Source organism: Bos grunniens, chromosome 1 (genome assembly GCF_055505025.1).
Source record: "Bos grunniens cultivar Pamir isolate PY7600 chromosome 1, Bosgru_T2T1.0, whole genome shotgun sequence".
NCBI lineage: Eukaryota > Metazoa > Chordata > Mammalia > Artiodactyla > Bovidae > Bos > Bos grunniens.
Window position 1 is genome coordinate 48,776,346 of NC_141165.1, and position 27,738 is coordinate 48,804,083.

The 27,738-nt window shown below is 39.9% G+C and overlaps 1 protein-coding gene across 2 annotated transcripts; it reads left to right on the top strand.

The window, feature by feature from the left end:
* Positions 1–24: 24 nt before the first annotated feature.
* Positions 25–26,421, top strand: MFSD1 (major facilitator superfamily domain containing 1). Of its 2 annotated transcripts, XM_086392262.1 has the most exons (16): positions 25–288; positions 2,348–2,400; positions 3,300–3,412; positions 5,017–5,059; positions 5,359–5,426; positions 7,932–8,040; positions 13,309–13,411; positions 15,680–15,778; positions 16,309–16,420; positions 17,759–17,815; positions 18,147–18,303; positions 19,499–19,596; positions 20,205–20,317; positions 21,931–21,978; positions 22,939–22,996; positions 25,703–26,421. In XM_086392262.1, the coding sequence occupies exons 1-16, from the start codon at positions 117–119 to the stop codon at positions 25,704–25,706; spliced, it is 1,407 nt and encodes a 468-aa protein (XP_086248388.1). In that variant the 5' UTR covers positions 25–116; the 3' UTR covers positions 25,707–26,421. The 2 variants fall into 2 exon arrangements, with proteins under 2 accessions (XP_086248388.1, XP_086248397.1); XM_086392271.1 differs by lacking the exon at positions 25,703–26,421 and having other exon boundaries at positions 22,939–23,000.
* The last annotated feature ends 1,317 nt before the right edge of the window (positions 26,422–27,738 follow it).

Below are 27,738 nucleotides of genomic sequence, written 5' to 3' on the forward strand. Positions count from 1 at the left end.
TGCTGCGGCGTCACGTGAGCGGCCACGGTCACGTGGGCACAGTTTGCTCTGGGCTCCGGCAGCGGCTTCCTCCTGGAGTTGCACTCGCTGTCATCTCTCGGTCTCCCGCGGGCTCGATGGAGGACGAGGAGGAGGAAGCGAGGGCGCTGCTGCCAGGCGGCTCGGACGAGGCGGGCAGAGAAACCCGGGCTCCCCCCGCTGCCTCCGGGGCGCTGCAGGCCCTCTGCGACCCCAGTCACCTAGCGCACCGGCTTGTGGTTCTATTGCTGATGTGCTTCCTTGGCTTCGGTGAGCCGGCCGGCCTGGTGGGGTGGGAGTGGTAATCAAGGAATTCCAGAGTTTCGGAGTTGCGTTGAACTCCTAGGTCCTCTCGCCCTTTTTTCCCCCGCTTCGCGACCCCACTGTTGCTGGCTATTCAGTGTCCTGAAGGTGGGGGGTCAGGGGACTGAGCTGAGCAACCTTTGTCCCACTCATTTGCTCTCGAAAGAAGTTCCAAAAGCTAGCAATTTGCCTTCTGGAACTATAGATATGAGAGAATCCCTAGATGTCAAGGTTCCTCTCATGACACTTTGTTTAGAGGGAATGCAGAAAGATGTAATCCCCTCCCCCAAAGAAGCCTCCAAAAATACTTTAAAGTATTTAAAGAATACTTTAAATTTTTTGATTGAAAAATTCGTTGGCAGTCGTTTGTTTCTCTTCCTCTTTGGTAAAAGGTATGAGTGTGTCTTGTTGATTGCGTCAGTGGGTAGATGTATTCTCGTACTCTCTAGTACCCTCCGCTCTGCTAATGTGAAGCAGTCATACTGGACTGGACTTGTGCTGTTTGGTTTCAGTTACGAAATTTGGTGACTGTGAAAGCAGTTTCTGGAGATAATTTTTAAAATATCTGCTTATTATGTCCCAGCAACTAATTTTTCCAGTAACATTCTATGTCAGTATCAGCTTGGTGTGAAAGTAATAATGTATTTTTCGTGGACTCGCTGGATTTGGTGTAATCAACAGGTTTATGGTGGATACCTTTATGCTACTGCTGGAATATATAAGAAGGCATGGAGGCTGCTTTGGGCTTTAGGTTTCTTTGCACCTCTTTCTGTTCCCTCTCTTATCACTTTGTGGAAAGATGGTGCCCATTCATTAACTTTGAAGCCTGACATTGATATTCCTTTGATATGATATGATTCCTTTGACATTGATATGCCATTAAAACAGGATTCATGAAGTTCTGAGTTTAGGAACAAAAAATCAAGAACAACACAAGACACTTAAAATTGCCCCTACTTTAACAATTTATATTTAGTGATTTTTATGTTTAACTTCAGTGGGTTTCAGAAGCCAGAGTCATAACTTTTCTAATGACAGTTTTATTTCTTTTGAACTGGTGGTTTCTCATGTATACTTCTAGACAGAGTTAGTGGAGAAACAGAGGCAACATTATCTTGTGGCCTATCAAAACTCTTGTTGATTTTATTACTATAAAAAGTCCGACCTCTCTCCACTTCTTTCTTTCTGACCCTCCAGAAGATGTTACTATGTTTTAATCTAACCTTTTAGAACTCTATTTTATTCTTCTTCATTCCTGGCTGTGTATTTGCTGAGTTATTTGATCTTGGATACTGTTTGTGGAATTAGAATTCTTATTTTGAAAACAGATCTAGTCAGAGTAGTTAAACTCCATTCCTGTGTGCTCAAGTGGTGGCTTTAGGTAACATTACTAGGAAACTGCTGAGGATGTTTTTGACGTGTGTGTGTGTGTGTGTGTGTGTGTGTGTGTGTGTGTGTGTGTGTGTGTTGGTAGCTTTAAGGAAAATATAGCTGTTTCATGAAGATGCTAATAAAACAATAGACATAGGAAACAGGATGAAAGTAAGGTGGAAAACGGCTTCCCTGGTGGCTCATCTGGTAAAGAATCTGCCTGCAATGTGGGAGACCTGGGTTTGATCCCTGGGTTGGAAAGATCCCCTGTAGAAGGGAATGGCAACCCACTCCAGCATTCTGGCCTGGAGAACTCCCTGGACTGTGTAGTCCATGGGGTGGCAGAGAGTCAGACACAGCTGAGTGACTTTCACTTTCAAGGTGGAAAAACAGTTGTTGATTAACTTCTTAATCCAGGTTCCCAGTATTTGCTGTGTATGCAGGCTGATAATTTGTAAATAACTTGGTATGTTTTCTCTGAGTTATTTGGCTGCAACTGAGTATTAGTGGACAAGGAAGCAGTCCAAAAAAGTTTCCTAGTATACTTTAATTTCCTAGTATAAACATTTAAAATCACCATTGGAGTAGTAATTGCAACTTGAAACTTTTATATGGAAAGTATTACTAAAAAGAAATTTGCTTTTCCCTTTTCTAGGCAGCTACTTTTGCTATGATAATCCTGCTGCCCTTCAGATTCAAGTTAAACGGGTAAGTTGACTTTTCACCTTTGTTTCTTTTGTTGTCTCTGGAGCAGATACACTGCTGAAGCATCAGCTCTCAGATTGCATGGTCTGAAACATTGTCTAATGAATCCATTTGAACATCTGTTGTCACCAAATCTGTGTAGGCAAGGAGTATTCTTGACTTGGAATGAGTGGCCACAGAGAATTCATTTATGGCACTTATGACTTGATATTGTTTCATACCTTAGATAAATAACTACTATTTCTACAGTGCAGCCCAAAAAGTATTGCGAATTTTTGTTGGCATTTCTCTCTCCCACTGTGTAATCATCAGAATGACAGATGATTTGGTAGGAGAGCATTTTGCTTTCTTAAATATGTTATTGTTATTTCATTTTTAAAATGTGGATACTGATTCCAGAGGATTGTCCATGTCGGTATTTTTGATATTTACAGTTTCCTATGTATTTAGATTTTTTTTCCTTTGTAAGTTTTTTTTTTTTTTTAACCTTTGGATAGGGAGAAATACACAGATTGGCCCTTTACATTCTAGAGTGAATGAGAAAGACCAAGAATTAGTGAGGTGGGGGGAAAGGATATGCTAAAGACTGTCCTTTTTCATGTGAGTGAAGCCCCACAGCAGGTAGTACACAGGGAATAGAAATGTAGAAGATACAGGCGGATGTAGGCAGAGGTGATCCCCATAGGGCAAGAGCTGAGGGACGCTGAGCCCCACGGAGCCTCTGAAACGACTGCAGATGCAAGAAGTTCCCAGGTGGGGCCATTTTTCTGGAGGTAGAGGCCAAAGCTGTTAGTAACAGTAAATGATTAAGAAATGCCTCCACTACCAGAAAGAATGATTTGATTGTTAGTTGCTACACTTAACTGCTTTGAAAAAAATTGTTCTGTTTTCTTTCCATATAGGATATGCAGGTGAATACCACGAAATTCATGCTGCTGTATGCCTGGTATTCTTGGCCCAATGTAGTTTTGTGTTTCTTTGGTGGCTTTTTGATAGACCGAGTGTTTGGAATACGGTAAGCTTGGGAAAAATCTCACTTGTGGGTAAATATGATTATTAAGAAAACACAAAACTAGATTAAGTATTTCTAGGAAGAACTGAATAAACTTGTGTATTGAGTGTGTTAATGTGCATTTGTTTGTGTGTGTGTGTGTAATTTTGGTTTTTGAAACTTGGTTGGTATTTCAGTTAAATGCTGCTCATGGCATATGGTAACTCAGTTATCTAAAGGTCAGTTATGCCCTCACTTGGAATCAGCAAGCCAGGTTCTGATTTCTGTTGCTGCCACTTGCTCAGCTTCTTAGTTCTTCTGAGCTGTTCCTAGATTCCTGAGCCTCAGTTTCCTCATTGGTAAAACATGGATAGTATTTCCTGCCTTGCAAGGTGGTTATAAGGATTGAGGGAGATGGGTGCACAGTATTTGGCAGGTATTTACTGTTTACTTCTCCCAGCCCCAGTGAGCTTTTCTCTTCTGCCTTTCTTTAGGCATTAAACTTTTTGTGACCACTCCAGTTAGATGCTGAGGAAGGCATCACATTATTAGCTTTGTCAGTTTTCATTCTGATGATTGTGTGCTGTTTGTGGAGACTTTAGGAGGGATGTAGTCTGGAATATTTTCAGAAGGCAGAGGGCAAAATGACGACGGGCTTTCCAGCCATGTGTGGTGAAAAAGAAGAAACTATATGTGTTTAAGCTTGGGGACTAACTTTTAAACACTTTGATGAGTGTATAAAGGAGGCCTTTAATTTGCTTCATCTAAAGGGGTAGAGTTCGCTTGAACTTGAAGGAAACAGATGCCAATTATGAGTGATGAAGATTTTGCTTAATCAGGATAACAGGAGAGGCCATGAGTTGTTTTGGGAAAACTTTCAGTAGACTGTGGTATTACCATTTCACAAGGATTTTTGGAGGGACTTGGGTTTCAGAAAGATGGTTTACTCATATAATCTTTAATGACTCTCCTAATACTGGTATTTTATTACTCTGGGGAAACATTAATGAGCTATTCAGAGTATGGAATGTTAGAGTAAGCAGATTTATATCATTTCTCATGGTCCCTGTTTTTCCTTTTAAAAATAGCTATTAGTTATACAGAATTAACGGAGAAGGCAATGGCAACCCACTCCAGTACTCTTGCCTGGAAAATCCCATGGATGACGGAGCCTGGTGGGCTGCTGTCTATCGGGTCGCACAGAGTAGGACACGACTGAAGTGACTTAGCAGCAGCAGCAGCATACAGAATTAAAACCACTTAAAAATTGTTTAATATAGAATTCCTTGGAATCAACCCTAAACTCAAGAAAAAATTTGTGAAGAATGTCCATTTTTAAATGGGAACCCTGGGAACTTCTTGAAGATTATTTAACAAGTTTTGTTTAAGAGATGATAATGGCTTAAACAAACATGCCCTTACCAAAGCCTCTGGAATCCCTTTGGGATTAGAGACCTCTATGGATTAGCATTCAGTCTCGGAAAGCTGCTGATTTCAGAGGCCAGCCATAACTTCATTTTTCTTCCTTTGGAGGGAATGCAGAGGAGTCCCAAGAAATCCAAAGTGAATTATTCCTGAAGGATTTGGTGATAAACTCTTAATTCCCTCTCTCTCTCTCTTTCTGACAGATGGGGCACCATCATTTTTAGTTGCTTTGTTTGCATTGGGCAGGTAAGACAAATGGTTCACTGATTACTGTGAACACTGTCTGTTGAATTCTTGTCTGCTTCCACCAGCGTGGATGTGTTTGGTGAAAGCCTAACTTAAGCAGAGTTCACAAATGCCCATGTGACATAATGCACAGTCCATTTTAAGCCTTGAGACAGATGAACATTGGTACTTAAATTTCACAGATTTACTAAGAAGAAATACTAAAATCATTGTAGAAGTTGTGTTTCATCTTATGTTACTTATTTTGGATTCCTTGAATTTTCTTTTTCATTGATCCTACATTATATTCCATGTTACAGGTTGTTTTTGCCCTGGGTGGAATATTTAATGCTTTTTGGCTGATGGAATTGGGAAGGTTTGTGTTTGGGTAAGTTATGCATAATTTCATTTGTCTTAACAAATTACTGTTTTGGGGGCTTCCCAGGTGGCTCAGTGGTAAAGAATCCGCCTGCAGTATAGGAGAATTGTAGGAGATATGAGTTTGGTCCCTGGGTGGAGATGATCGTCTGGAGGTAGAAATGGCAACCAACTCCAGTATTCTTGCCTGGAAAATTGCATGGGCAGAGGAGCCTAGTGGGCTATAGTCCATGGAGCAAAGCATTGGACACGACTGAGCGCCTGAACACATGCACACATTACTGTTCATTTATCAATTTATTAAAGATTTGCCAAAATATATTATTGAATCTTCTGGAGAATTACTTCAAATCCTTGATATCTACCTCTCTCTCTCTCTTTCTCTCTCTCTCTATATATATGTGTGTGTGTGTGTGCGCGCGTATATATACACACACAGACACACACAACTGCTCAATTGTTGTCTTAATTTCCTTTACAGTAAGCAACAATTTTGAGTGGTAATAGTTAATTCTGTATAGGGTTTGAATATTAAATAGTTTTCCAGAGATGATGTTTTTCTTAGGTGTTTTGCTTTTCTGTTGTATTGAAGACTGTGATTTAAACCTCATGTAGAGAAGTATACTATGCTATGCTATGCTAAGTCACTTCAGTCGTGTCCGACTCTGTGTGACCCCATAGACGGCAGCCACCGGGCTCCCCCGTCCCTGGGATTCTCCAGGCAAGAACACTGGAGTGGGTTGCCATTTCCTTCTCCAATGCATGAAAGTGAAAAGTGAAAGCGAAGTTGCTCAGTCGTGTCCGACTCTTAGTGACCCCATGGACTGCAGCCTACCAGGCTCCTCCATCCATGGGATTTTCCAGGCAAGAGTACTGGAGTGGGGTGCCATTGCCTTCTCCGGTAGAGAAGTGTAGAATGTCAATTTCTAGCTTGGTGATTAATGGACATTTTGCTGTTTCTTAGTGGGTAATGTGTAGGTCCTTTTGATTCATGTTGAAAAGGCTTTAATGAGCAGATTACTAAAAGACCAATAGCTCTCAGTGAATTTCAGTGTCTGTTCTGTAAGCTCATTCTCAATTCAGCCTTGGGCTTCCTGCCTGGAGGGATGCAGACAACCTAACTTAGCTTTTTACAGGTACCAGGGACACGTAGCCATAGGTGACACATCCCCAAAAGTGCTCTAAGTGAGGAAGAAGGGAAAAATGGTTTATTAAAATGTGAAAGGGACTCAGAGATAGATGTGTGATCAGAAATGGCCATCCATATAGGATTTGGATTCATAGAAGAGGAGAAATATTTTTAGATGAGGACAGTGGTGAGGAGGACTCAGTGTTTGGATGCAGAGAAGAGGAATCTCTTACCTGAAGGTCAATATTTAGAACCTGCAGAAGGAAAATTAAAATCTGGAAAGTAGAAGAATGTCAAATATGGAAGATACTGCCTAAAAAGTGTGAATCTATGTATTTTCACAAAGTATGGACCACTCTTCCCAGATTAACATTTTATACAGTGTAGATGATGGTGTGGTAGCTCAAACTCCTTTTATTGCCAGGCAGGGTTGTCATTGCAGTATATTAAATTACCTGTACTTAAACACAGGTTTGTGTGCCAGGTGCACAGTGAGGTATAGTGAAATGTAGGAGTTTAGAGCAGAGAAGGGTATATTGTAGGGCTATGCAAGGAGACGAGGTGGCTCATGCCCTAAAAAGCTTCATGCTCCTGGAAGGGTTTAGGCAAAGCATTTTAAAAGATAGACGAAGCGGGGATGTCTCAGGGTACCTGATCAGCTCGTGTACAATTCTGTTATTGGCTGATGATGGATGGTTATGATGGGAGGCAGTAGGGTGGTGTCACAGGGGGTAACTCTATCAGTCCTTAGGCTCCCGGAGGCCTGGGCTGTGTGCTCATGGTCATCAAGTAGTTCTTCTTTTGGTGGGGGCAGTTTTCACATCTGTAGCACAACTCAGGAAATTCATACCAAATACTATTATCTGTGTCCTTCAGAGAGGAGCTGCAGCAGAGCATACGGGCAAAGGCCTGTCTCAGGAAGGCCCCACAGATCCTGCTGGGTTACAAAAGAACCCTTACATCTTGGACTTTGTGCGTCAGGAATTTGGACTGGGTACAGTGTGAACAGTGTGTCTGTGCCCCTGACATCTGGAGCCTGGACTGGGGTGACTTGAGGACTGGCACTGCTGACCAGAGCACCTACGTTTAGCCTCTCTGTGGCTTGGCTTTCTCATACTGCGGTGGACTCAGGGTCGTTGGCCTTTGTACACAGTGGCTCAGGGTTCTAAGTGTCAACGTTTGAGTGAAAAGGCAGATACCCCCTTTTATATCCCAGCCCCACTTCCACCGCCTTCTCCTCGTTGAAGCAATCACAAGTCCATCTAGATTCAGAGGAGGAGCGTAGACACTACCTCTTGACGGGATGAGTGTCAAAATTTTACACCTGCTGCATTGCTAACTGTGGTATTTCTTTTAAAAGCTGTGACTTTTCTTTCCTTGTTTTAGGATTGGTGGGGAGTCCTTAGCAGTTGCCCAGAATACATACGCTGTGAGCTGGTTTAAAGGCAAAGAATTAAACTTGGTGTTTGGACTCCAGCTTAGCATGGCGAGAATTGTAAGTATGACGGATAACAAAGCCAAATAGGAAGCAAACGATTGACTCTTGTAACCATGTCTTAAAGATTACAGGATGAAATATATTTCTGTATAAGTTGTGTTGATTTTTTATATATTTTTCTAGACCGTAATGTACCATTTACCTTTAGTGAAGGCATTTCTAATCTTATTTCACCTAAGAGGAAGCAGTTTCAAATGCTAATTGAGCATTCGTTAGTTCAGAGATTCTGAGCATTGGGACAGACGGATTGCAGAGGTTTTATTCTCTAACTTCTTTACCCATTTTCGGCATTACTGCAGTGAACGTCTTTATGTATGGTCATCCAGGCTCTGTTTGCACATTTCTAGTGATAAGAAGCTCTCACTCATCTACTACAGTTAACTTTTTGTTTTTTAAACAAATTCTCAAAGTCGTGTCACTGTATAAAAAGCATCCAAATACATTATTTTTATTATTATTTGTTTACTTGGCTGCCCTGGGTCTTAGTTGTGGCATATGGGTTCTTTACTTGCAGCACATGGGATCTTAGTTCCCCAGCCAGGGATCGAACCTGGGTCCCCTGCATTGGGAGCATGGAGTCTTAGCCACTGGACTACCAAGGAAGTTCCAACTATGATTAACTTAGTAAAGCCCAGTCTCCTATAGAGATGAGATCTGCCTGCACAAGTAGCTTTTACTGGTTGTTGGATTTTTGCCTTCCAGCGAGTATTTATTTTCTCTGTCAGGCACTAGCATTTTGCTTACGAAGACGGATCTGAAGGTCTTGGTCAGACATATTCATTTGCTGTGCTTGTCTAAACCATGTGGCCTGGGTTTCAGTTCCCTGACTGTGATGCTCCCGCCTCTCTGGACTTCACTATTGGTGGTCATGTTCCTTCCAGTATTTGGAACCTGGAAATGATCACGGTGTTTCATATTAGGTTGTCTGGTAGAGGGTACCCAGGGGAGCGACATTCAGTTCAGTTCAGTCACTCAGTCGTGTCCGACTCTTTGTGACCCCATGAATCGCAGCACGCCAGGCCTCCCTGTCCATCACCAACTCCTGGAGTTCACCCAAACTCATGTCCATCAAGTCGGTGATGCCATCCAGCCATCTCATCCTCTGTTGTCCCCTTCTCCTGTCCCCAATCCCTCCCAGCATCAGGGTCTTTTCCAATGAGTCAACTCTTCGCGTGAGGTGGCCAAAGTACTGGAGTTTCAGCGTTAGCATCATTCCTTCCAAAGAACACCCAGGACCGATCTCATTTAGAATGGACTGCCTGGATCTCCTTGCAGTCCAAGGGACTCTCAAGAGTCTTCTTCAACACCACAGTTCAAAAGCATCAATTCTTCGGCGCTCAGCTTTCTTTACAGTCCAACTCTCACATCCATACATGACCACAGGAAAAACCATAGCCTTGACTAGACGGACCTTTGTTGGCAAAGTAATGTCTCTGCTTTTCAATCTAGGTTGGTCATAACTTTCCTCCCAAGGAGTAAGTGTCTTTTAATTTCATGGCTGCAGTCACCATCTGCAGTGATTTTGGAGCCCCAAAAAATAAAGTCTGACACTGTTTCCACTGTTTCCCCTTCTATTTCCCATGAAGTGATGGGACCTGCCGTGATCTTCGTTTTCTGAATGTTGAGCTTTAAGCCAACTTTTTCCCTCTCCTCTTTCACTTTCATCAAGAGGCTCTTTACTTCTTCACTTTCTGACATAAGGGTGGTGTCATCTGCATATCTGAGGTTATTGATATTTCTCCCGGCAATCTTCATTCCAGCTTGTCCTTCTTCCAGTCCAGCGTTTCTCATGATGTACTCTGCATATAAGTTAAATAAGCAGGGTGACGATATACAGCCTTGACGTACTCCTTTTCCTATTTGGAACCAGTCTGTTGTCCCATGTCTGGTTCTAACTTGCTTCCTGACCTGCATATAGGTTTCTCAAGAGGCAAATCAGGTGGTCTGGTATTCCCATCTCTTTCAGAATTTTCCACAGTTTATTGTGATCCACACAGTCAGAGGCTTTGGCAAGTTGTTATAAACTCAACGTGAAAGGTGCTTTGGCCATCCCAAACCCTGTTCGGTTTTTTTTTCTCATAAACTCCTACGAATAGAGGTTTTTAAAAAGATTCTTGCCATTAAAAGTCAAGATTTTAAAGACTGTAAATGGCATGAAAATCCTTGGAACATAGTCTTAGGGAAGTAATCCAGTACAAAAAAATGCAGTACAAATGAAATATTTTTAATGTAATGCTTCATCTTATGAGATATATTACACTTATGTGTGTTGTATATATATAAAACATGTCTAATTTTTGTACACGTAGGCTTTTTCTAGTTTTCCAATATTATAAATAGAGCTGTTGTGCAGCAACATTCCAAAACTTGTCTGTATCTCTGATTGTTTCCTGAGGCTAGATTGCGCAGAATGGAATTATTACTGAGTCAGAGGGTTTGTTTGGGTTTCTTAGGACTGTTGAGACATATTTCTACCTTATCTTTTCAGAGATGTTTCTATCTCTGTCTTTGCGATATGAGAGGATCCTTCTTACTGTAGCTTTGATACTGCAGGCTATTATTTTTAAAAAGTCATTTTGTCAATTGGATAGGAAACACCCAAGTATTATTTTAATTTTTTTTACCTTTGATAACTAGTGTGGTTTTCCACGTCTTCTAAATTTTATCCACAGGGACATTCTGGGTGCTTCATAATGTATCTTGGGCAAATCAAGACATGTCTGTAGCAATTGGTGGATCTCATCATCCAGTAACTCCTAAAAGAAGGAAATAGGAGCAGTTGAGCAAGACTCATTCTCAGTGATGCACTGTGATTACTAGTGATCTTCGGGTTCTTTCCTTTGTGGCCACAAACTAGTTAATAATCCATTCACCTTCATCCTGAGGAGCCCTAAGTTTCTCAAAAGGTGTCTCAGGCTTCTGTGATGCAGGGCTTATCAGATGGTAAGGGACCTGAGCTGGACGTGGAGTGAAGCAGAGCTCAGGCAGCCACCTCTGCAATAGCGAGGGTGGCTTGATTCTGGTCCGGATGGTGTATTTAGGGTCCTTGTGAGACTTGTGAGACCAGAGGAGTCCATCACAGAGGTGCTGGGATAGATGGAAGTTCAGTCTTTTTTTGTGTCTCTCATGTCCCTGCACTTACTCAGAAGGATTGTGGCAGTTCTGGCTTTACCTTGTCATGATTTTTTTGTTGGCTGAGTTGGGAGTTTGTCTGATTTTAAACACTTAGGCTATTACCATTACCCTTCAGTCAGTGGACTTCTCAGTTCTATTATTTTTCATGCCTTACCTGGGGGTTGGAAGTCCAGCAGCCTTTGGTTCTTCTTTGTTACTTTTAAAATGTCCTTATTTTGAGAAATATTTATTAAGTACTTGCTAAGCCAGATCACGTTAGGCATTTTAGATTTAAAGGGTTATTAAGACAACATGTCTTTGAGAGGCTTGTATTTTTGATGATATTGAGGAAAGTTTCCGGTAGGTCTTCATTTATACCTTCATGTTCATCTGAGTAGTGCCACTGGCTACCGTTTTGTGAGAAATAGCCATTTGTGCGATTTGCTGCGAGAATCTGGTTGAGGACCCATTCGTTTCTCAGTCTCCAGTGTCTGACCTTAGCAGTAGTGTTTAGGACACTTCCTTGATTTCTTCTCTTGGCTTCAAGGACCCCACAGTCTCATCATTTTCTTCTTGCTCCTGTACCTCTTTTTGCTGCGTCCATCTCAGTCTTCTCAACCTGTAATGTGGGCTGGGTCATCAGACACCTTCTCATTTCTTTTGACACTTAACTTCCTTGGTAATTGTATCTGGTTTTGAAGTTTTAAATAGCATATCTTTGCTCCTGAAGTTGTATTGTCCAGGCCTATCCTTTGAATTCCATCCCTTATGTGTAGCTTTCCTGCTGACATTTCCATGTGGATGTCTCGTAGGCGTATCAGACTCAACACAGCCAAAGCCCAGTTCTTGCCATTCCACCTACCATCACCCAAACCAGCTCATGCTAAAGGTTTCTCATTTTCATTTATGAACAGCTTTTATCTTCCAGTTTCTCAGGCAAAAACTTTGATGTCACTGTGAACCACTCCTTACCACTCGCTCAACTCTCTACATATTTTCCAGCAGCAAATCCTGTCAGCTTTACCATCAGAATGTACCTGTAATCTGATCGCTTCTCATTGTGTCCTCTGCCAGTCTCCCCAGTCCGAGACCGTCATCTCTCTTCTTCATTATGGCAGCCTCCCCCAGCCAATGTCCTGGCTTCTGTGTCATCCTCATTTGTAGGGTGTTTTGAGTATAGCAGCCAGAGTGAGTGTTAAAATGTAAGGAATTGTACCAGTTCTCTACTTAGAATCCCAGTGGCTTCCCATCTCACTCAGTAAAAGCCAGAAGTTCTTTTATTACCAGTAGCCTGCCTTCCCCCCAGTTCCTCCCTGAGGACCTCATCTCTTCTGTGTCTCCTTCGCAGACACTGCTCTAGACTCTCGGGGCCAGGTCACTGGCTGTTCTTCGGTCTGGAGTGCTGTGCTTTTCCCCTGGGCAGTCTCACAGCTTCCTTCAAGTTCTTAATCCACAGTCACATCTCAGCAAGGTGTCCACTCCTTCCTATTCTCCTTCCATCCTTTATTTTTTGCTTATTTTTTTAAGGAAACATGTATTGCTATTTGATATGGGCTTCGCAGGTAGCTCAGTGGTAAAGAATCAGTCTGCAGTGCAAGAGACTTGTAGGAGACTCGAGTTCAATCCTTGGGTTGGGAAAATCCCCTGGAAAAAGAAATGGCAACCCACTCCAGTAACCTTGCCTGGGAAATCCCATGGACAGAGGAGCCTGGCAGGCTATAGTCCATGGGGCCACAGAGAGTCAGACACGACTGAGCACACCATGCCAAGGACAATCAGAGGATGGATTTTTTCCCCAGATGTCACTATCAGGAAAAGCTGTGCTTTTTCTGAGCCAAAGTTTATTATTGTCTTGGGTACCCTGTAAATTTGGTAACTTGTGTTTTATTTTTGTTTGGGCTACTAGGAAGTTCTAGATGCACTGTGCTGTTTTGAATACTAGCATTTTCTATAAGTTGCCATTTTTGTGTAGTAATCTTAGCTGTGGCTTTATCTTAGGTTGTTATTTTTCCTTGTAGTGTTTTTTTTTATAATTATCTGTTTTTTAATGATCCCTATTATACCTATTTCTCTAAGCTACTCACATCTTTTTTTTTTTTCAAGCAGGACAGATACAAATGAAAATTATGATTTTTTTTCTTTCTCTTCCAGGGAAGCACAGTAAACATGAACCTCATGGGATGGCTATATTCTAAGGTTGAAGCTTCATTGGGTTCTGCTGGTCACACAACCCTTGGGGTCACACTTATGATTGGTTAGTGAATCCTGAAGTCCCACGTTTTGCCTCTTTTGAAAGCTTGTTACACAAAGGGGCGTGACAGAGAGGGGAACCCGGCTTAGACCACGTGGTTATGGTTGTGCCTGCACAGTTCACTAGTTCTTGGACCTAATTAGACACAGTGAACATAGTAACGTCATTCATCCCATTTGTGTTTTTATTTCCACTTTGTTAAAATGAGGATCTTGTCCTGTGTGTGCTGTTGTGATGAGCAAATGAGAGTATATGTGAGAACTTGGAAAGCAGTCAGGGAGTTTATACCTCCCTGTAAGGTGTTCGTTAATAGTCTGTAGCAAAAGGGAGAATTGTTGCCTTTGATCAAATTCAGTTTGCTTATGGAACTTACATTTTGTAGATGTCAGAGGTGATAGGATGTGATTAGAAACCTACCAGGTTGGGAGCCCAGAGTCTGGATTCTGGTCCTGACTCATCTTTGACAAGGAAGTTAACCTCCATGTCTTAGTTTTCTGTAGAAGTGTGGCTGTTTGCCTAAGCCATATAGATCACTTCTGGCACCAGGGTCTGTTGGCTAAGGCTGGGTTGTGCTGGTTGCCAGCTGGGTCAGTGAGAAGCAGATGAGGCTCTCTGGACTCACCAGCTGTGCCTCTCTGTGTGGTAAATTTGTCTAACTGAGCCCCATGGGGTATGGAGAACTGCTTGCAGAGCCCTAGGGAGACTTGTGGGTGGCGAGCTGCAGGCTCTGTACCATCTTTTATTCCTTATAATTCCTTGGTACAGGCTGGTAAAGGGAGAACTGTTCTGTGCTTAGTTGCTCAGTCATGTCTGACTCTTTGCAACCCCATGGACTGTAACCCCCACCAGGCTCCTCTGTCCATGGAGATTCTCCAGGCAAGAATGCTGGAATGGGTTGCTATATCCTCCTCCAGGGGATCTTCCTGACCCAGGGATCGAACCCAGGTCTCCCTCATTGCAGGCAGATTCTTTACGATCTGAGCCACCAGGGAAGCCCAAGAATACTGGAGTGGTTAGCCTGTCCCTTCTCCAGGAGATCTTCCCAACCCAGGAATTGAACTAGGGGGTAGTGAGAGGTAATGCTAGACTGGCAGCTTGTTTCTAGAGACCCCTCCTCTCTTCCCCTCCCTCTCAAATCCTTTGCCTCTCAAAAGCTTTTTCTTACTCTCAAATGCTCTTCAGTATTCTTTCTAGTTCCCTCCACGGTGGAGAATTTGATAATACATTTTAAAGAATTTTAGAGCCAGGAAGGATCTGTGCCATCAAGTCAAAGCTTCTTATTTTACAGATGGGAAAATTGAAGCTCAGAGAGGTTAAATTCCTTGCCCAAGATCAGTCAGCTTATTAGTGCCAGAAGCAGAACTCATGTCTCCTGACTCTGCAGTCTTTCATATTATGTCGTATTGCATCAGCCAATTAAAGATTCATTAGCTTTACTAAACTTCTGTTTATTAAAATCTTGAGAAGCATAAACTTTCTTCACTCTCTATCCTGGTTCACTTTAATGATATGACTCAGCATCGGTGACTAATGCTGATTGCACGGAGGAGAGAGTGAGTGGGCTGTGCTGTGGGAGGACTGGTGCCCTTGGGGGCGCCACGAGGTGGGGGCAGGGGCTAGACTTGGGAAGGGGTCAGAAGAAACATGAACTGGTGCCCTTGGGGCCACCATGGAGTGGGGGTTAGACTTGGGAAGGGGTCACAAGTAACTTGAGCTGGTGCCCTTGGGGCTGCCATGGGGTGGGGGTTAGACTTGGGAAGGGGTTAGAAGTAACTTGAGCTGGTTGGTACCCTTGGGGTCGCCACGGGGTGGAAGCAGGGGTTAGACTTGGGAAGGGGTCAGAAGAACATGAGCCGATCATAGGATCAGACTTTGCTTTTGCAATTCTATCCTCTTCCCCTGCCCCGGTATCCATCAATAATGGGTGCTTAGACTGAATTAAGAAATTCGGACTAATTTGCTAGCTGGTCATCAGCTTTCTTTAATCTGTATTCTGATTATAAGACTAGACTAGTTTGTTCTAGCCTTTCTAATCTCCAACCTTCTCCTGGGAAATAATTAATATATAGTAATAGCAACTGTTACGTGCTGAGTGGTTCCCATATGCATTTACTTTCCTTCTGTCCTGATTTAGTAATTGTAGTTTTTTTGTATATGCCTCCAGATGCCATCCCTTTCCGTGGCTAAGTTTTCTGCTGTTAATATAATGTGCTGCCTTTTAGGAACCTTCGGTTTGGTTCCGTAAAAAATCTCTCTCTCTCTTTTTTATAGGGGGTATAACATGCATTCTTTCACTTGTCTGTGCCTTGGCCCTTGCTTACTTGGATCAGAGAGCGGAACGAATCCTTCATAAAGAACAAGGGAAAACAGGTTAGTCTGAATGCAAGAAAACTTAGGCTTTTGGGAATTATGGCCTTTTTGAGATAATTTACAATGAGGTAAGTTCTTAATAGTAATGTTGTAAACCCAGTGAAGCTTATTAATACATGCTTATTAAATCTTTTTCTTCCACTTAAATTTTAAAAACAATTTTATATTGATGTATATTCAGTTTAAATATTTTATTTCCAAATCTATTTCCACTTGTCTAAAGTTTTGGATATGTTTTTTTCCCCTGTAAGTGGTTTTGGCAGAATTTACCTTCTTGATTGTACTTTGTATATTTTCAAAGTGATAAGTGTTCCTGGAGGAGAGGAAGAAGGTAGATACTAATCTTAGATTTTATATTTTTCTATTGTCTTTTAAAATTATCCCCAAAGCTGTGTTCCAGTAATTTACTGAGAAAAGTTGTTTTTTTTTTTTTAACTGAACTGCAAAAGTTAATCAGGTGATAAAAGAAAAAGAATCTGGACTTAGAAATGCAGAATTGCACTGACAGCATCTTTCTTGTCTCCTCTCAGGAGAAGTGATCAAGTTAACGGACGTGAAGGATTTCTCCTTACCCCTGTGGCTTATATTTATCATCTGTGTCTGCTATTATGTCGCTATCTTCCCTTTCATTGGACTTGGAAAGTAAGTAATTTCTAGCCTTCCATTTTTGTTCGCTAAATTATGAGAATTTAATCATATAAGTGTAAATTTTTAAGCTGTAAATTTTTGTTAGTATGTTGTTAGTATGTTCATAGAAATTGTTTTACATCCTGGGATACAACTGTTTTTCTTAGCTTGAGGTTTGTTTGCTCAGTCACTCAGTTGTGTCCAACTCTTTTGACACTCTGTGGACTGTAGTCTGCCAAGCTCTGTCCGTGGGATTCTCTAGGCAAGAATACTGTAGTGGGTTGCCATGCCCTCCTCCAGGGGATCGTCCTGACCTAGGGATAAAACCCACTTCTCTTGCATCTCCTGCGTTGACAGGCAGATTCTTTACTACTGAGCCACCCAGGAAGCTGTAGCTTAAGGTTTAGTATTGGTTTAATTCTTGTACCAGGTTTTTGAGGAAACACCTAAGTACAGTTTTTGATTCGTGATACTGATTTATTTTAATGCTTGATTTTGGATTTGTATTGTTTGTTTCCTCTTTATTCTTTTGCTAGGAAGTCTCTTACTGAGAATGGAGATGGTGCATTAGCTCATAGTGACGAGGCACATCTGCATTTGTTAGACTGCAGTTCTACCAGACTCCAATTCAGGGTTTAAGTCAAATTCTTTGCTTTATCTCCTACCTCCTCTATGTTTTTGTAGGCACCTACTTAAACAGAGTGGGCTACTCTTGTGGCTCAGTTGGTAAAGAATGTGCCTGCAATGCAGGAGACCTGGGTTCTATCCCTGGGTTGGGAAGATCCCCTGGAGAAGGGAAAGGCTACCCACTCCAGTATTCTGGCCTGGAGAATTCCATGGACTGTATGTATAGTCCATGGGGTTGCAGAGAGTCAGACACGACTGAGCAATTTTCACTGTCACTTAAACAGAGCAGTGTGTGAGTGTGTGTTTGTGGAGAAACATCTTTGTAATCATAATCCTTAAATTCAGTCTTTCATTTTACAGTTTGAGAGAGGAACCTTATACATTATTTAGCAAAGGACGCATCCAGTATTATTTTTAAGAAAAAGAAGCCATCTTGGTTTCATATAGTAATATATTTGGGTTTCTGAAAATTTGTGTGTATTATTTTCTGTATATGTAAAAGAGGAAAAATTAGGCATCAGTGTATTTTATTTAGTTGGTCAAGTACTTACATAAATACTAAAGCTTTAGCCTGTTGCTCAAAGATGAATATCAAATAAGATGGGAAAACAGTTCAGAAAGAAGGGGAAGTTGACTATTTTATTCAGTATTACTTTGCTTTTATTTTTACAAAAACAGAATAATTCTCTCTAAAGGGTTTATTTTTTTCCCCCCTCTCTATTTTAGAGTTTTCTTTACAGAGAAATTTGGATTTTCCTCCCAGGCAGCCAGTGCTATTAACAGGTATTCCATTAATTCTGTGAATGCTTACTGTGTGCTTAGTGTGGGTCTTTAGTTATAACCCCGTGTTAGAGCCAGAGAAGATTTATGTGAGCTAACGTCTATAGTGTGAAACCAAGTCTATCTTGGGTCTTGATCCTGAAAATGGCCATCTTTACATTCATGGAAAACCAGCGAAGTCTTGGATCACTTTTATATCTTTATATTTCTATTTACTGATGACCATTTTAGAAGAATGTTAAATGAGCTAGGAATTTTAGAATTAAGGACTTTTGGATTTTTTTTTTTTTGCTGTGATATCTTTTATTAAGTATCTTTTGTATTTTCTGGGCAGTGTCGTATATGTAATATCAGCTCCCATGTCCCCAATATTTGGGCTTCTGGTGGATAAAACAGGAAAGAACATCATCTGGGTTTTGTGTGCAGTGGTGACCACACTTGCTTCCCACATCATGCTGGCCTTCACACTGTGGAACCCCTGGATTGCTATGGTAATGTGGCTGCTGACACCGCGGGGCTCAGGGAGGACTGTACAGCACGTAGCAGAAGCCGTGCTCGGTCTTCTGATCGCAGTGCTCGTGATAGTGGGGCAGACAGACTTGATGTTCGTTTCCACAGGATAACTATTTTTAAAGTATATAAATAATAGTCATCAATACATAAAGTCTTTTTGATTTCATTTGGCTGTATAGTACTCTCAATGTTAATGGAGAATTTGAAATAAAACAGTCGTATAAAAGCCAAAATGCCTATTAGTTCCATTTACTTTTCATTAAGAAAAGTCATTCCATCATTTAGCCCCAGCATCTATGATTTTACATTTTTTGGTCTCTGACTCTAAGTAGGTCAAAGAGTAATGATGAATTCATCAAGTTTTTGTTATTCATCAAAAATGTCATTTTTTAAGGCCACAGGCTGAAGTGCTATATTTCTTAACTGTTAATAAAAGAATATTGTGAGTATATCTATTTGTGCCCTTGGTGAGAAGTCTGTGGGATGGATTCCTAGAAGTAGAAATGCTAGAGCAGAGGTTTTGCACGCTGAACATCTTGGTGGATGCTGTGAAGCCTCTGCTGTAATAACTTTCTACCCATTTAGGACTTTACCAATAATATATGAATGTGTTTGTTTTTTTTATTAATAGTGTCCTTGCTATGTTGGACACTGGCATTGTTTTAATTGTTGCCAATTTGATAGGGATAAATGATGAGTGATCTTATTTTAACTTAAATCATAAAGTCTCTTCTTTAATTGGAGAAAAAGTTAGCAGTAGGTGCTGTTTAATGAGCAGTGATTGTTACTGGTTCTATGCTTGGCTCTCTAGATGGGTGGTGATGACCCAGAGGTAAGATAATAGACTACTGGCATAATGTTACCATGATTGCTTAATTTGTAATTCCTAATGAATACTGGAAAATTAGCTTTCCTGAGACATTGGTAATGACTTTTTGTAAATTATCTTTATTTTCTTACTTGGTGTATTTTGTCACTGGAGGAATACTGTTAGAGAGGGGCCAAGACCTTTCTGTATTGAATGTGAATTTTTAGCCTAATTATTTTGTAATGCAATTTGTGTGGATATGCATGTGATAGTTATTATGTCACTGTTGCTAATCTGCATCAAAGGAAAATCACCTTTTGGTAAATATAAGCATTTTTTACTCTTTTCTGTGTTGCTCTCTGTAGTGTCTCCTGGGACTCTCCTACTCATTACTCGCCTGTGCCTTGTGGCCAATGGTGGCGTTTGTAGTTCCTGAACATCAACTGGGAACTGCATATGGCTTGTAAGTGTTTGCACATGGATCATATAATGTCTCTCCCTGCTGTGTCAATTTAATTATCTTATAAAAATCCAGACCTCTTGAATCTAGTCATCTTCAGGCTTTTGGGACAGCTCTGAACCTCGAAATAAGCAGAAAAGTCCGTTAATCTATTTGTGTTATTATTGTGGCAAAAAAATGCACCAAGCCCCTAATAGGAGAACTAGCGATAAGCCACTCTGTAAAAGGGCGTTGCTTGCTGACCATCCTGCTGCCTGTTTATCTGTAGACTTCTCAGTGAGACACTGCGTCCCTGTCCTCTCTGGTGGAAAAGGCCAAAGCGGGGAACCACATCTATGGTTGGCATTCGCTTAGCCCTTTGTCTCCTTCAGCAGGAAGGTGTCATGTTCATCCTGCCCTTGCTGAGGCAGATTCCCTTACCTGTGAGCCTAAAGTTAAGTAGTGGAAACAGTCATGGAAAAAAAAAAATCTAATCAGATCATTCTTGGTTAAAACATCTCTTAGCATTAATAATATGTGGTTTATAGATACGATTATTTATAGTGACTTGCTTTTTGTGTATGATGACTTTAGAATTGATATATATATTTTTTTGATTTCTTAAATTGTAGCATGCAGTCCATTCAGAATCTTGGGTTGGCGGTCATTTCCATCATTGCGGGAATGATCCTGGATACTCGGGGATACTTGTTTTTAGAAGTTTTCTTCATTGCCTGTGTTTCCTGTAAGTGCGCCACCTGGCAACATTTAGTTTCTTCTAATACGTGGCAGAATGTCCTTGTTTATTGGAGAAGGAGATGGCAGCCTGCTCCAGTATTCTTGCCTGGTGAATCCCATGGACAGAAGAACCTGAAGGGGCCCTGGCGGGCTACCGTCCATGCAGTTGCAGAATCAGACATGACTGAAGTGACTTAGCATGCACACGTTGTCATTTATACTTCTAGGTTTTTGTTATTGTTCTTTTCCCCGCTTTTAAAAACCAAATCCCTAAAGTGTTGCACTCAGATTTGCCTAATTCTTAGCCTATGCATCTGTTTCCCAGCTAGTGATTTTTTTTTTTTTTTTGGTATTACTATTTTTTTGATCTCTCAGTTTTTAAAATTATTTTTAATTGGAGATAATTGTTTTACAGTGTTTTGTTGGTTTCTGCCATATAGCTTTGTGAAGCAGCCATAAGTATACATATGTCCCCTCCCTCTTGAACCTCCTTCCCCCAAAACCCACAGAGCACGAGGCTGAGCTCCCTGTGTTACACAGCAGCTTCCTCCTCCAGCTAGTGACTTTTCAGTTCTGTGAAGAGTCATCGGCACTTTTCAGGAGATTCCTATCCATAAAGGTAGCAGTGGAGTCTACTTTCTGTTCTGTTCTAAATATTTGTTCTTTTTAGTGGTAAACATTATGTTATACAGTGCAAAGAAGAATGTAGTACAGATACCTGTCACAGCGTGAATGAACATTAAAAACATTCTCAGTGAAAAAAGTTACACAGAAAAAGTCACCCAGATTCCATACTCATCTTGTCTGTTTCATAAAGACTTAATTTTTTTTTTTTTTTAAACAAAACACTTTCCCCTTTAGAGTAGATCCATTTGAAGGGTCCTGAGTATGTCCCTAGTGTGAAGGTGTGGACATTAGTGTGGCTTAGGGCTGAACACTCATGATTTATTCATTAGTCTGTTTTGAATTGTTTTTATTGTTAGTCCTGTTATTTAATTTTACCAATAAATCATTTATTTAATGATTCATTGGTTAAAAATAGGAAGCATTAGGAAACTGCTGAAACTGCAAACATAAATCAGTATTTTTCCACTGATGTGTTCACCTTACACATAAATTGTGTTCATCTGAAGAAAATGTCACATAACATACCAAGATGTCTTTTATCCTTCAGTAAGTTGTATTTAAAATGGTATACTCCAGTGATAATTTTATCTGATGTCATTTACAGGAATAAAGAACTAAAGTGTGGTATTTGCAGATGATTGCTATGACTAGCCTGAATGCATTTTATTATCTCAAAATTAGCAGAAATTAGCACATCACATTTTAAAAAATATATTATTTCTTCTTAAATAGTGGGCTGTATATGAATTAATAGACTTCCCTGGTCTGGTGGCTTGGATGGTAAAGAATCCACCCATCTTCCAGATCCCTGGGTCAGGAAGATCTCATGGAGAAGAAAATGGCAACCCAGTCCAGCATTCTTGCCTGGGAAATCCCATGGACAGATGAGCCAGGCGGGCTACATACAATCCATGGGGTTGCAGTTATGATTACATAGGAACCATTGGGGAAAAGCACAGGTATTTAAGGACCCTATGTTTTTTTCACTTCCAGTGTCCCTTTTATCTGTCGTCCTACTCTACATGGTGAATCATGCCCAAGGTAAGAGAAGTTGAGGTATTTTTAAAATTAATTTATTTTTTAATTGAAGGCTAATTGCTTTATAGAATTTTATTATTTTCAGCCAAATAACAACCACAGTGGACAATTGTTTGGGGCCCTTGGATTGTCTCCATGACCCTGTAGAGGCCAGTGCTTTAGTTCATGTAATAACATTCTGTTTATAGTGTTGAAACACATTTTCCTTCATAGCATATAATTATGTGTTCTGGACCCTCACATTTATTTATTAAAATTGTTGTTCTGTTCTTGCTGGTCAGTTCAGTTTAAGTTTTGTGTTAGGTGTTATTTTTTTATTATCATAAAGAAGTATGACTTTGTAAAAAAGTAACCTGAAGTCCTTCCTATATACTTAAAGTATAATTGTGACGACTGTTGTAGCCTGTGTCTTATATTTTTAAAAAATGAAAAGTGAACATATTTATGGCTAAAGTTTGCATTTTAAGGTTGAAAGTGTTTGGTAACAGAATGAGAAATTACAGGTTTTTTTCATTTGCTTATATTTGTTTTTGTATTTTTTGTCCTTAATAAAAATTTTATATTACCTTTATTAATTTTTCTAAACTGGCTTACCCCCTAAGGGTTGTCATGTATTTAGAAAGATGACTATGTATGATGTTTAAATAATTTTAGGTCATTTCTTTTAATGTCTCTTAATTTTCACTACTTATTAATAGTACAGTGTCCCCAAACCTTGAGCAATACATAAGTCCAAATTTCTTAAAAATGCTATTAAGGAGTGATTATTTGTATCATATAAGGGTTCTTAAAAAACACTTTTTCCCCCTTGGGACGTTTTCAGGAGATAAACTATTTCTCACCTTCCGCAGCTTTTTGTGTTACTTTAAGATGGATATGTGCATGTGCACAATGGCACGTGCATGTTTGAATTTTACTTCTGATAGTTATATTGAAAAAATTCCACACTTGTATGTATTTTAGGTGGGAACCTAAATTATTCTGCCAAAAAAAGGGAAGAAATGAAACTTTCTCATGAAGAGTAAGTACTGAAAGAGAAAAGTCTTTATTTTGAAAATCTTGACGCATTAGCAGTTTATTTCAAGATTGGGTTTAGACTTTTAAGAAATTAGTCTCTTGAGTTTTGAGAGCTAACAGTTACCTTTGGGACTACAGTAACATAATTCTTGTTTGTATTAGAAAATTTTTAAAGGGTCGATATCAAAGATTAAAATAAAATGAAGGGAATAAAAAGCAAATTGGGCTTTAACTTTCCTTCTGAGAGAAGAGAGAGAGGCCTGCAGTATTTATAATTTATTGGAGGAAAGGGCTTTGTCCTCACTTCCTGTGCTAGGCTTACGCTTTCATTCTTTCTCGTATTTTCTTTTTTTAACTAATTATTGTTGTTCAGTTGCTCAGTTGTGTCCTACTTTTTGTGATGGTTGAAATAATGTTTTACTATCTAGTTGAGATAAGATCAGATCAGATCAGATCAGTCGCTCAGTCGTGTCTGACTCTTTGCGGCCCCATGAACCGCAGCACGCCAGGCCTCCCTGTCCATCACCAACTCCCAGAGTTCACTGAGACTCACGTCCATCGAGTCAGTGATGCCATCCAGCCATCTCATCCTCTGTCGTCCCCTTCTCCTTCTGCCCCCAATCCCTCCCAGCATCAGAGGCTTTTCCAATGAGTCAACTTTTCGCATGAGGTGGCCAAAGTACTGGATAAGATAAGATAGTTGATATTAACTAGTTAGGATCATCTTTTATTTCCTCCTGGTACTAACATGCTATTCTGTATTCTCTTCCTTGGAACAGATTAAAGTATATAGTGTGGAATTTAAGTTAAATCAATTTTTTCCATGAGTGTATGCTGAACCATAGTAGTGACTCTATTTTTTTTTTTTTGAACTTTTTGTTTTATACTGGGATACAGCCAATTAACAATGTTGTGACAGTTTGCGGTGAACAGTGAGGGGACCCAGCCATAAATATACAAGCATCCGTTCTCTTTTAAACGTCCTCTCATCCAGGCTGCCACGTAACACTGAGCAGTTTGATGTGCTATACAGTAGTTCCTTGTTGGTTATGCATCTTAAACACAGCCGTGTGTACCTGTCCATCCCAAACTCCCTAACTGTCCCTACCCGTCCCATCAGCCATGTTTGTTTTCTAAGTCTTTGAGTTTATCTGTGTCCTGTAAGTTTATTTGCATAATTTCTTTTTAGATTCCACATATAAGGGATGTCATACAGTGCTTCTCTTTCTCTGTCTGACCTACTTCACTCAGCATGACACACTCTAGTTCCATCCTTGTTGCTGCAAATGGCATTATTTCATTCCTTTTAATGACTGAGTAATATTCTGTTGTATATATGACCACATCTGCTTTATCCATTCCTCTGTCAGTGGACATTTAGGTTGTTTCCATGTCTTGGCTATTGGAAACAATGCTGCAGTGATCACTGGGGTGCATATATCCTTTTGGATCATGTTTTTCTCTGGATATATGCCCAGGAGTGGGATTGCAGGGTCATATGGTAGCTCTGTTTTTAGTTTTTTTAGAAGTGTCTCCATATTGATCTTCATAGTGGCTATACCAATTTACATTCCCACCAATAGTATAGGAGGGTTCCCTTCTCTCTACACCCTCCCCAGTATTTATTTATTGTTTGTGGATTTTTTGATGATAGCCATTCTGGTGGGTGTGAGGTGATGTCTCATTGTAGTTTTGATTTGCATTTCTCTCATAATTATTGATATTGATAATTATTGATGTTGAATATCTTTTCATGTACCTAATGGCCATCTGTATGTCTTCTTTGGAGAAATGTCTATTTAGGTCTTCTGCCCATTTTTTGATTGGGTTGTTTGTTTTGATGCTGTTAAGCATCATAAGCTGTTTGCACATTTTGGAGACTAATCCCTTATGAGTTACATCATTTGCAAATACTTTCTCCTGATGATTCTTTTTCTTGTTATTTCTAGTTTTTTAGATATTGACTTTTTTATGATTTAAAAAATTTATTTGTAAATATATACCATGTAAGTTTTATGAATTTTGAGTAGGCTGAAATAGGATAGAACAAGGCTGTGTTTTCTGGAGAATTGATTCTTGCTTGTCTCAAATTCCTTTTTTTTCTGGCCACACCTTGAGGCTTGTGGGATCTTAGTTCCCCAACCAGGGATTGAACCTAGGGCCTCAACAGTGGAAGTGTGGAGTCCTCCCAGTGGACTGCCAGGGAACTCCCTTAAATTCCCTTTTAACATAATAATTCTACTTCTGTAAATAGTTGTTGTTTTTAAAATCATGTTTTAGAAGGATTTTTAAAGTCAGAGATACTCAACATTGTCATATGTTAAGTGAACAAAAGGTAAAAATGCAAATATGTCCTAATTTTATTCAAGAAAAAGTATGCAAGCATATGTATTTCTTAAATCCATTACTTGTATATAATGGAAAAAAGGCTGAAAGAAAAATCCCCAAATATTACCAATTCCATTTGAATGGTAGGGTTAGAAGAGTTTATTTTTTTTCTTGGCTTTTCTATTTTTTCTGAATTTTCTACATTGATCCTGTGTTACTTTTATGGTCAAAAGGAGTGAAAAGATTATCCAGCAAAATGTATAACTTAATACTTGACACTGCATGTTTTTTATAGTGGTTATGGTTTTCATTTTGTAATGATGGGGTTTTGTGGGTTTTTTCCCTTCCCTTTTTTGATAATGTATTATATTGTGTTTTACAGATGAGAAGTTTAAATGACTGTGTCATGAGATTGGGCTGCACACATCATTGGTTTGAAAACCTCCATTTTTTTAAAAAAAATTTAGAGTTTAGTCATTAGGAAAAATAATAGTTTGGAGAGATTTTATATTTATATTTTGAATATACCTATTGTAAAGCATAACTGTGAGGACTGTGTCTTCTGTATTGCTGAAAAATTCTGCTTTGGAATAGGCTTATCAGTGGTGATGTTTGCAAAATTGCACCTGGTACATGCAGGTGATTTTAAGTAAGGACAGTAAATAATGGAAATCTTTGGATATTGTATTGACATAATTTTCACAAAATCTATTTAAGGATTTGGCCTTTTTTTTTTTTAATCTTAAAGCAAAAAAAAAAAAGCTTTTGAAGTGATAGAAAGGATGTTTTATATAGAATAAATAATGGCATTTTAATAGGCATTCCCTTTTGTAATAGGGGATATTTGAAAGATACTTTTATGAAGTCTCATTTCCACATGTAGCAGAGTGTGTTCTCTCTTTAGTTATGAGAGCTTGCTGACCCTTTTGAGCTTCTGTATTTATCTGTTACTGAGAACCCTAATCCCTTAGGGACATGATTTTGTGGTACAAACTTTTTGTATGATTTTTCCTATAGTCCAGTTAATTACTAAAAGTTATGTAACTATAAATTATGATAATTGTATATCTACACAGATAAATAAAAGCGCTGCAAAAGAAATACTTGATGTCTTTAACTTTTGACTTAAAAAACATTAAAACACTGATTTTAACTCTTTATTTATGGGGAACATTATTTATATAAAAAGGAAATCTAAGTTGGAATACAGAAAATTTGCCTAGTTACCGTCATTGAAAGATTATGGGAGTAGTTTTTCCTCCAGAGTAGGACCTTAAGTAACATTTATGTCTTTTGCATTAAATAAAATATGGATATGAAATTTTTCTGACAAACTGAAACACTCTTTAGCTTACCTGGTGGTCAAATAGTTAAGAATCTGCCTGCAGTGCAGGAGACAGGTTCAATCCCTGGGTCAGGAAGAATCCCTGGAGAAGGAAATGGCAATCTACTCCAGTATTCTTACCTGGACAGTTCCATGGACAGAGGAGCCTGGTGGGCTACACAGTCCATAGGAATTACAAGGAGTCAGACACAACTGAGCGATTAACACTGGTCTTATCATATTATATATTAAAGTCAAGGAATTTTTGTGTATTGCATTTTCTGGACATGCAGATATTTTAGACAACATTTAGCATATTTAGCTGATTATATTGTTGGATGTACATGGCATAACATCGTAAGTTTAAAATTCCTAGAACAGCTTGAAAGTGTATTATGTAGGGTAGGTTTATTCAGTACATCCATTTTTCTGGTTTACTGTATCATTACTCAGTTGTTATTTCTTTAAGCTTTGACTGCCATATGACCGTTCTAGTCCATGGCTTCTGAAAGTTGGCCTTATCAGTTGGGAAAAGCTGCACTGGGGCTCAAGTTTCTGTTGTAAATTCTGTGAAACCAGGTTGTAGAGAATCTTGGATTAAAATAGTCTTAAGAAAAGGGAGCAGCATGGACGGAGCCCCTGAGAAGGGATGGAACATGACCAATTAAAACGTAAGCTGCTCGCTGCAGCTGAGGCACAGGGGAAGTGTAAGGGGCTGCCGGACCACACACGCCCTGCACAGCAGCAGACTTGCCGTCTTTGTAGAGTCTGGTTCAGTTTCCCAAGGAAACTCCGATTATTTCCAGGTTCTGTGTCTTACCATGTTCAGGCAGTGTTTAACCATTCAAAGCAGACCCTATCTGCTCTGAGTAAATATTAATAAATATTTAAATAGTAAATAATCAGGACAAAAGGAGAATTCCTCTCCCCCTTCCGCACCCCAGTAGAGCCCAGACTTTGTAGGGTACAGTGGACAGGAGTTGAGAGAGTGAAGTGGGAGGAGGGTGAGAGAGGAGAAAAGATATGCAAGGTACCAGGTCAAGGTTGTTGAACTGGCAGCAACAGGGCTGGGAGAGCAGGGATGAGGGAGTCAG

Bases quoted from the DNA above. Each gene is read 5' to 3' on its own strand.
- MFSD1 (XM_086392262.1), top strand. From the start codon at position 117: ATGGAGGACGAGGAGGAGGAAGCGAGGGCGCTGCTGCCAGGCGGCTCG. The intron at 289-2,347 runs GTGAGCCGGCCG...TCCCTTTTCTAG, and splicing joins GATGTGCTTCCTTGGCTTCG to GCAGCTACTTTTGCTATGAT. The intron at 3,413-5,016 runs GTAAGCTTGGGA...TCTTTCTGACAG, and splicing joins GACCGAGTGTTTGGAATACG to ATGGGGCACCATCATTTTTA.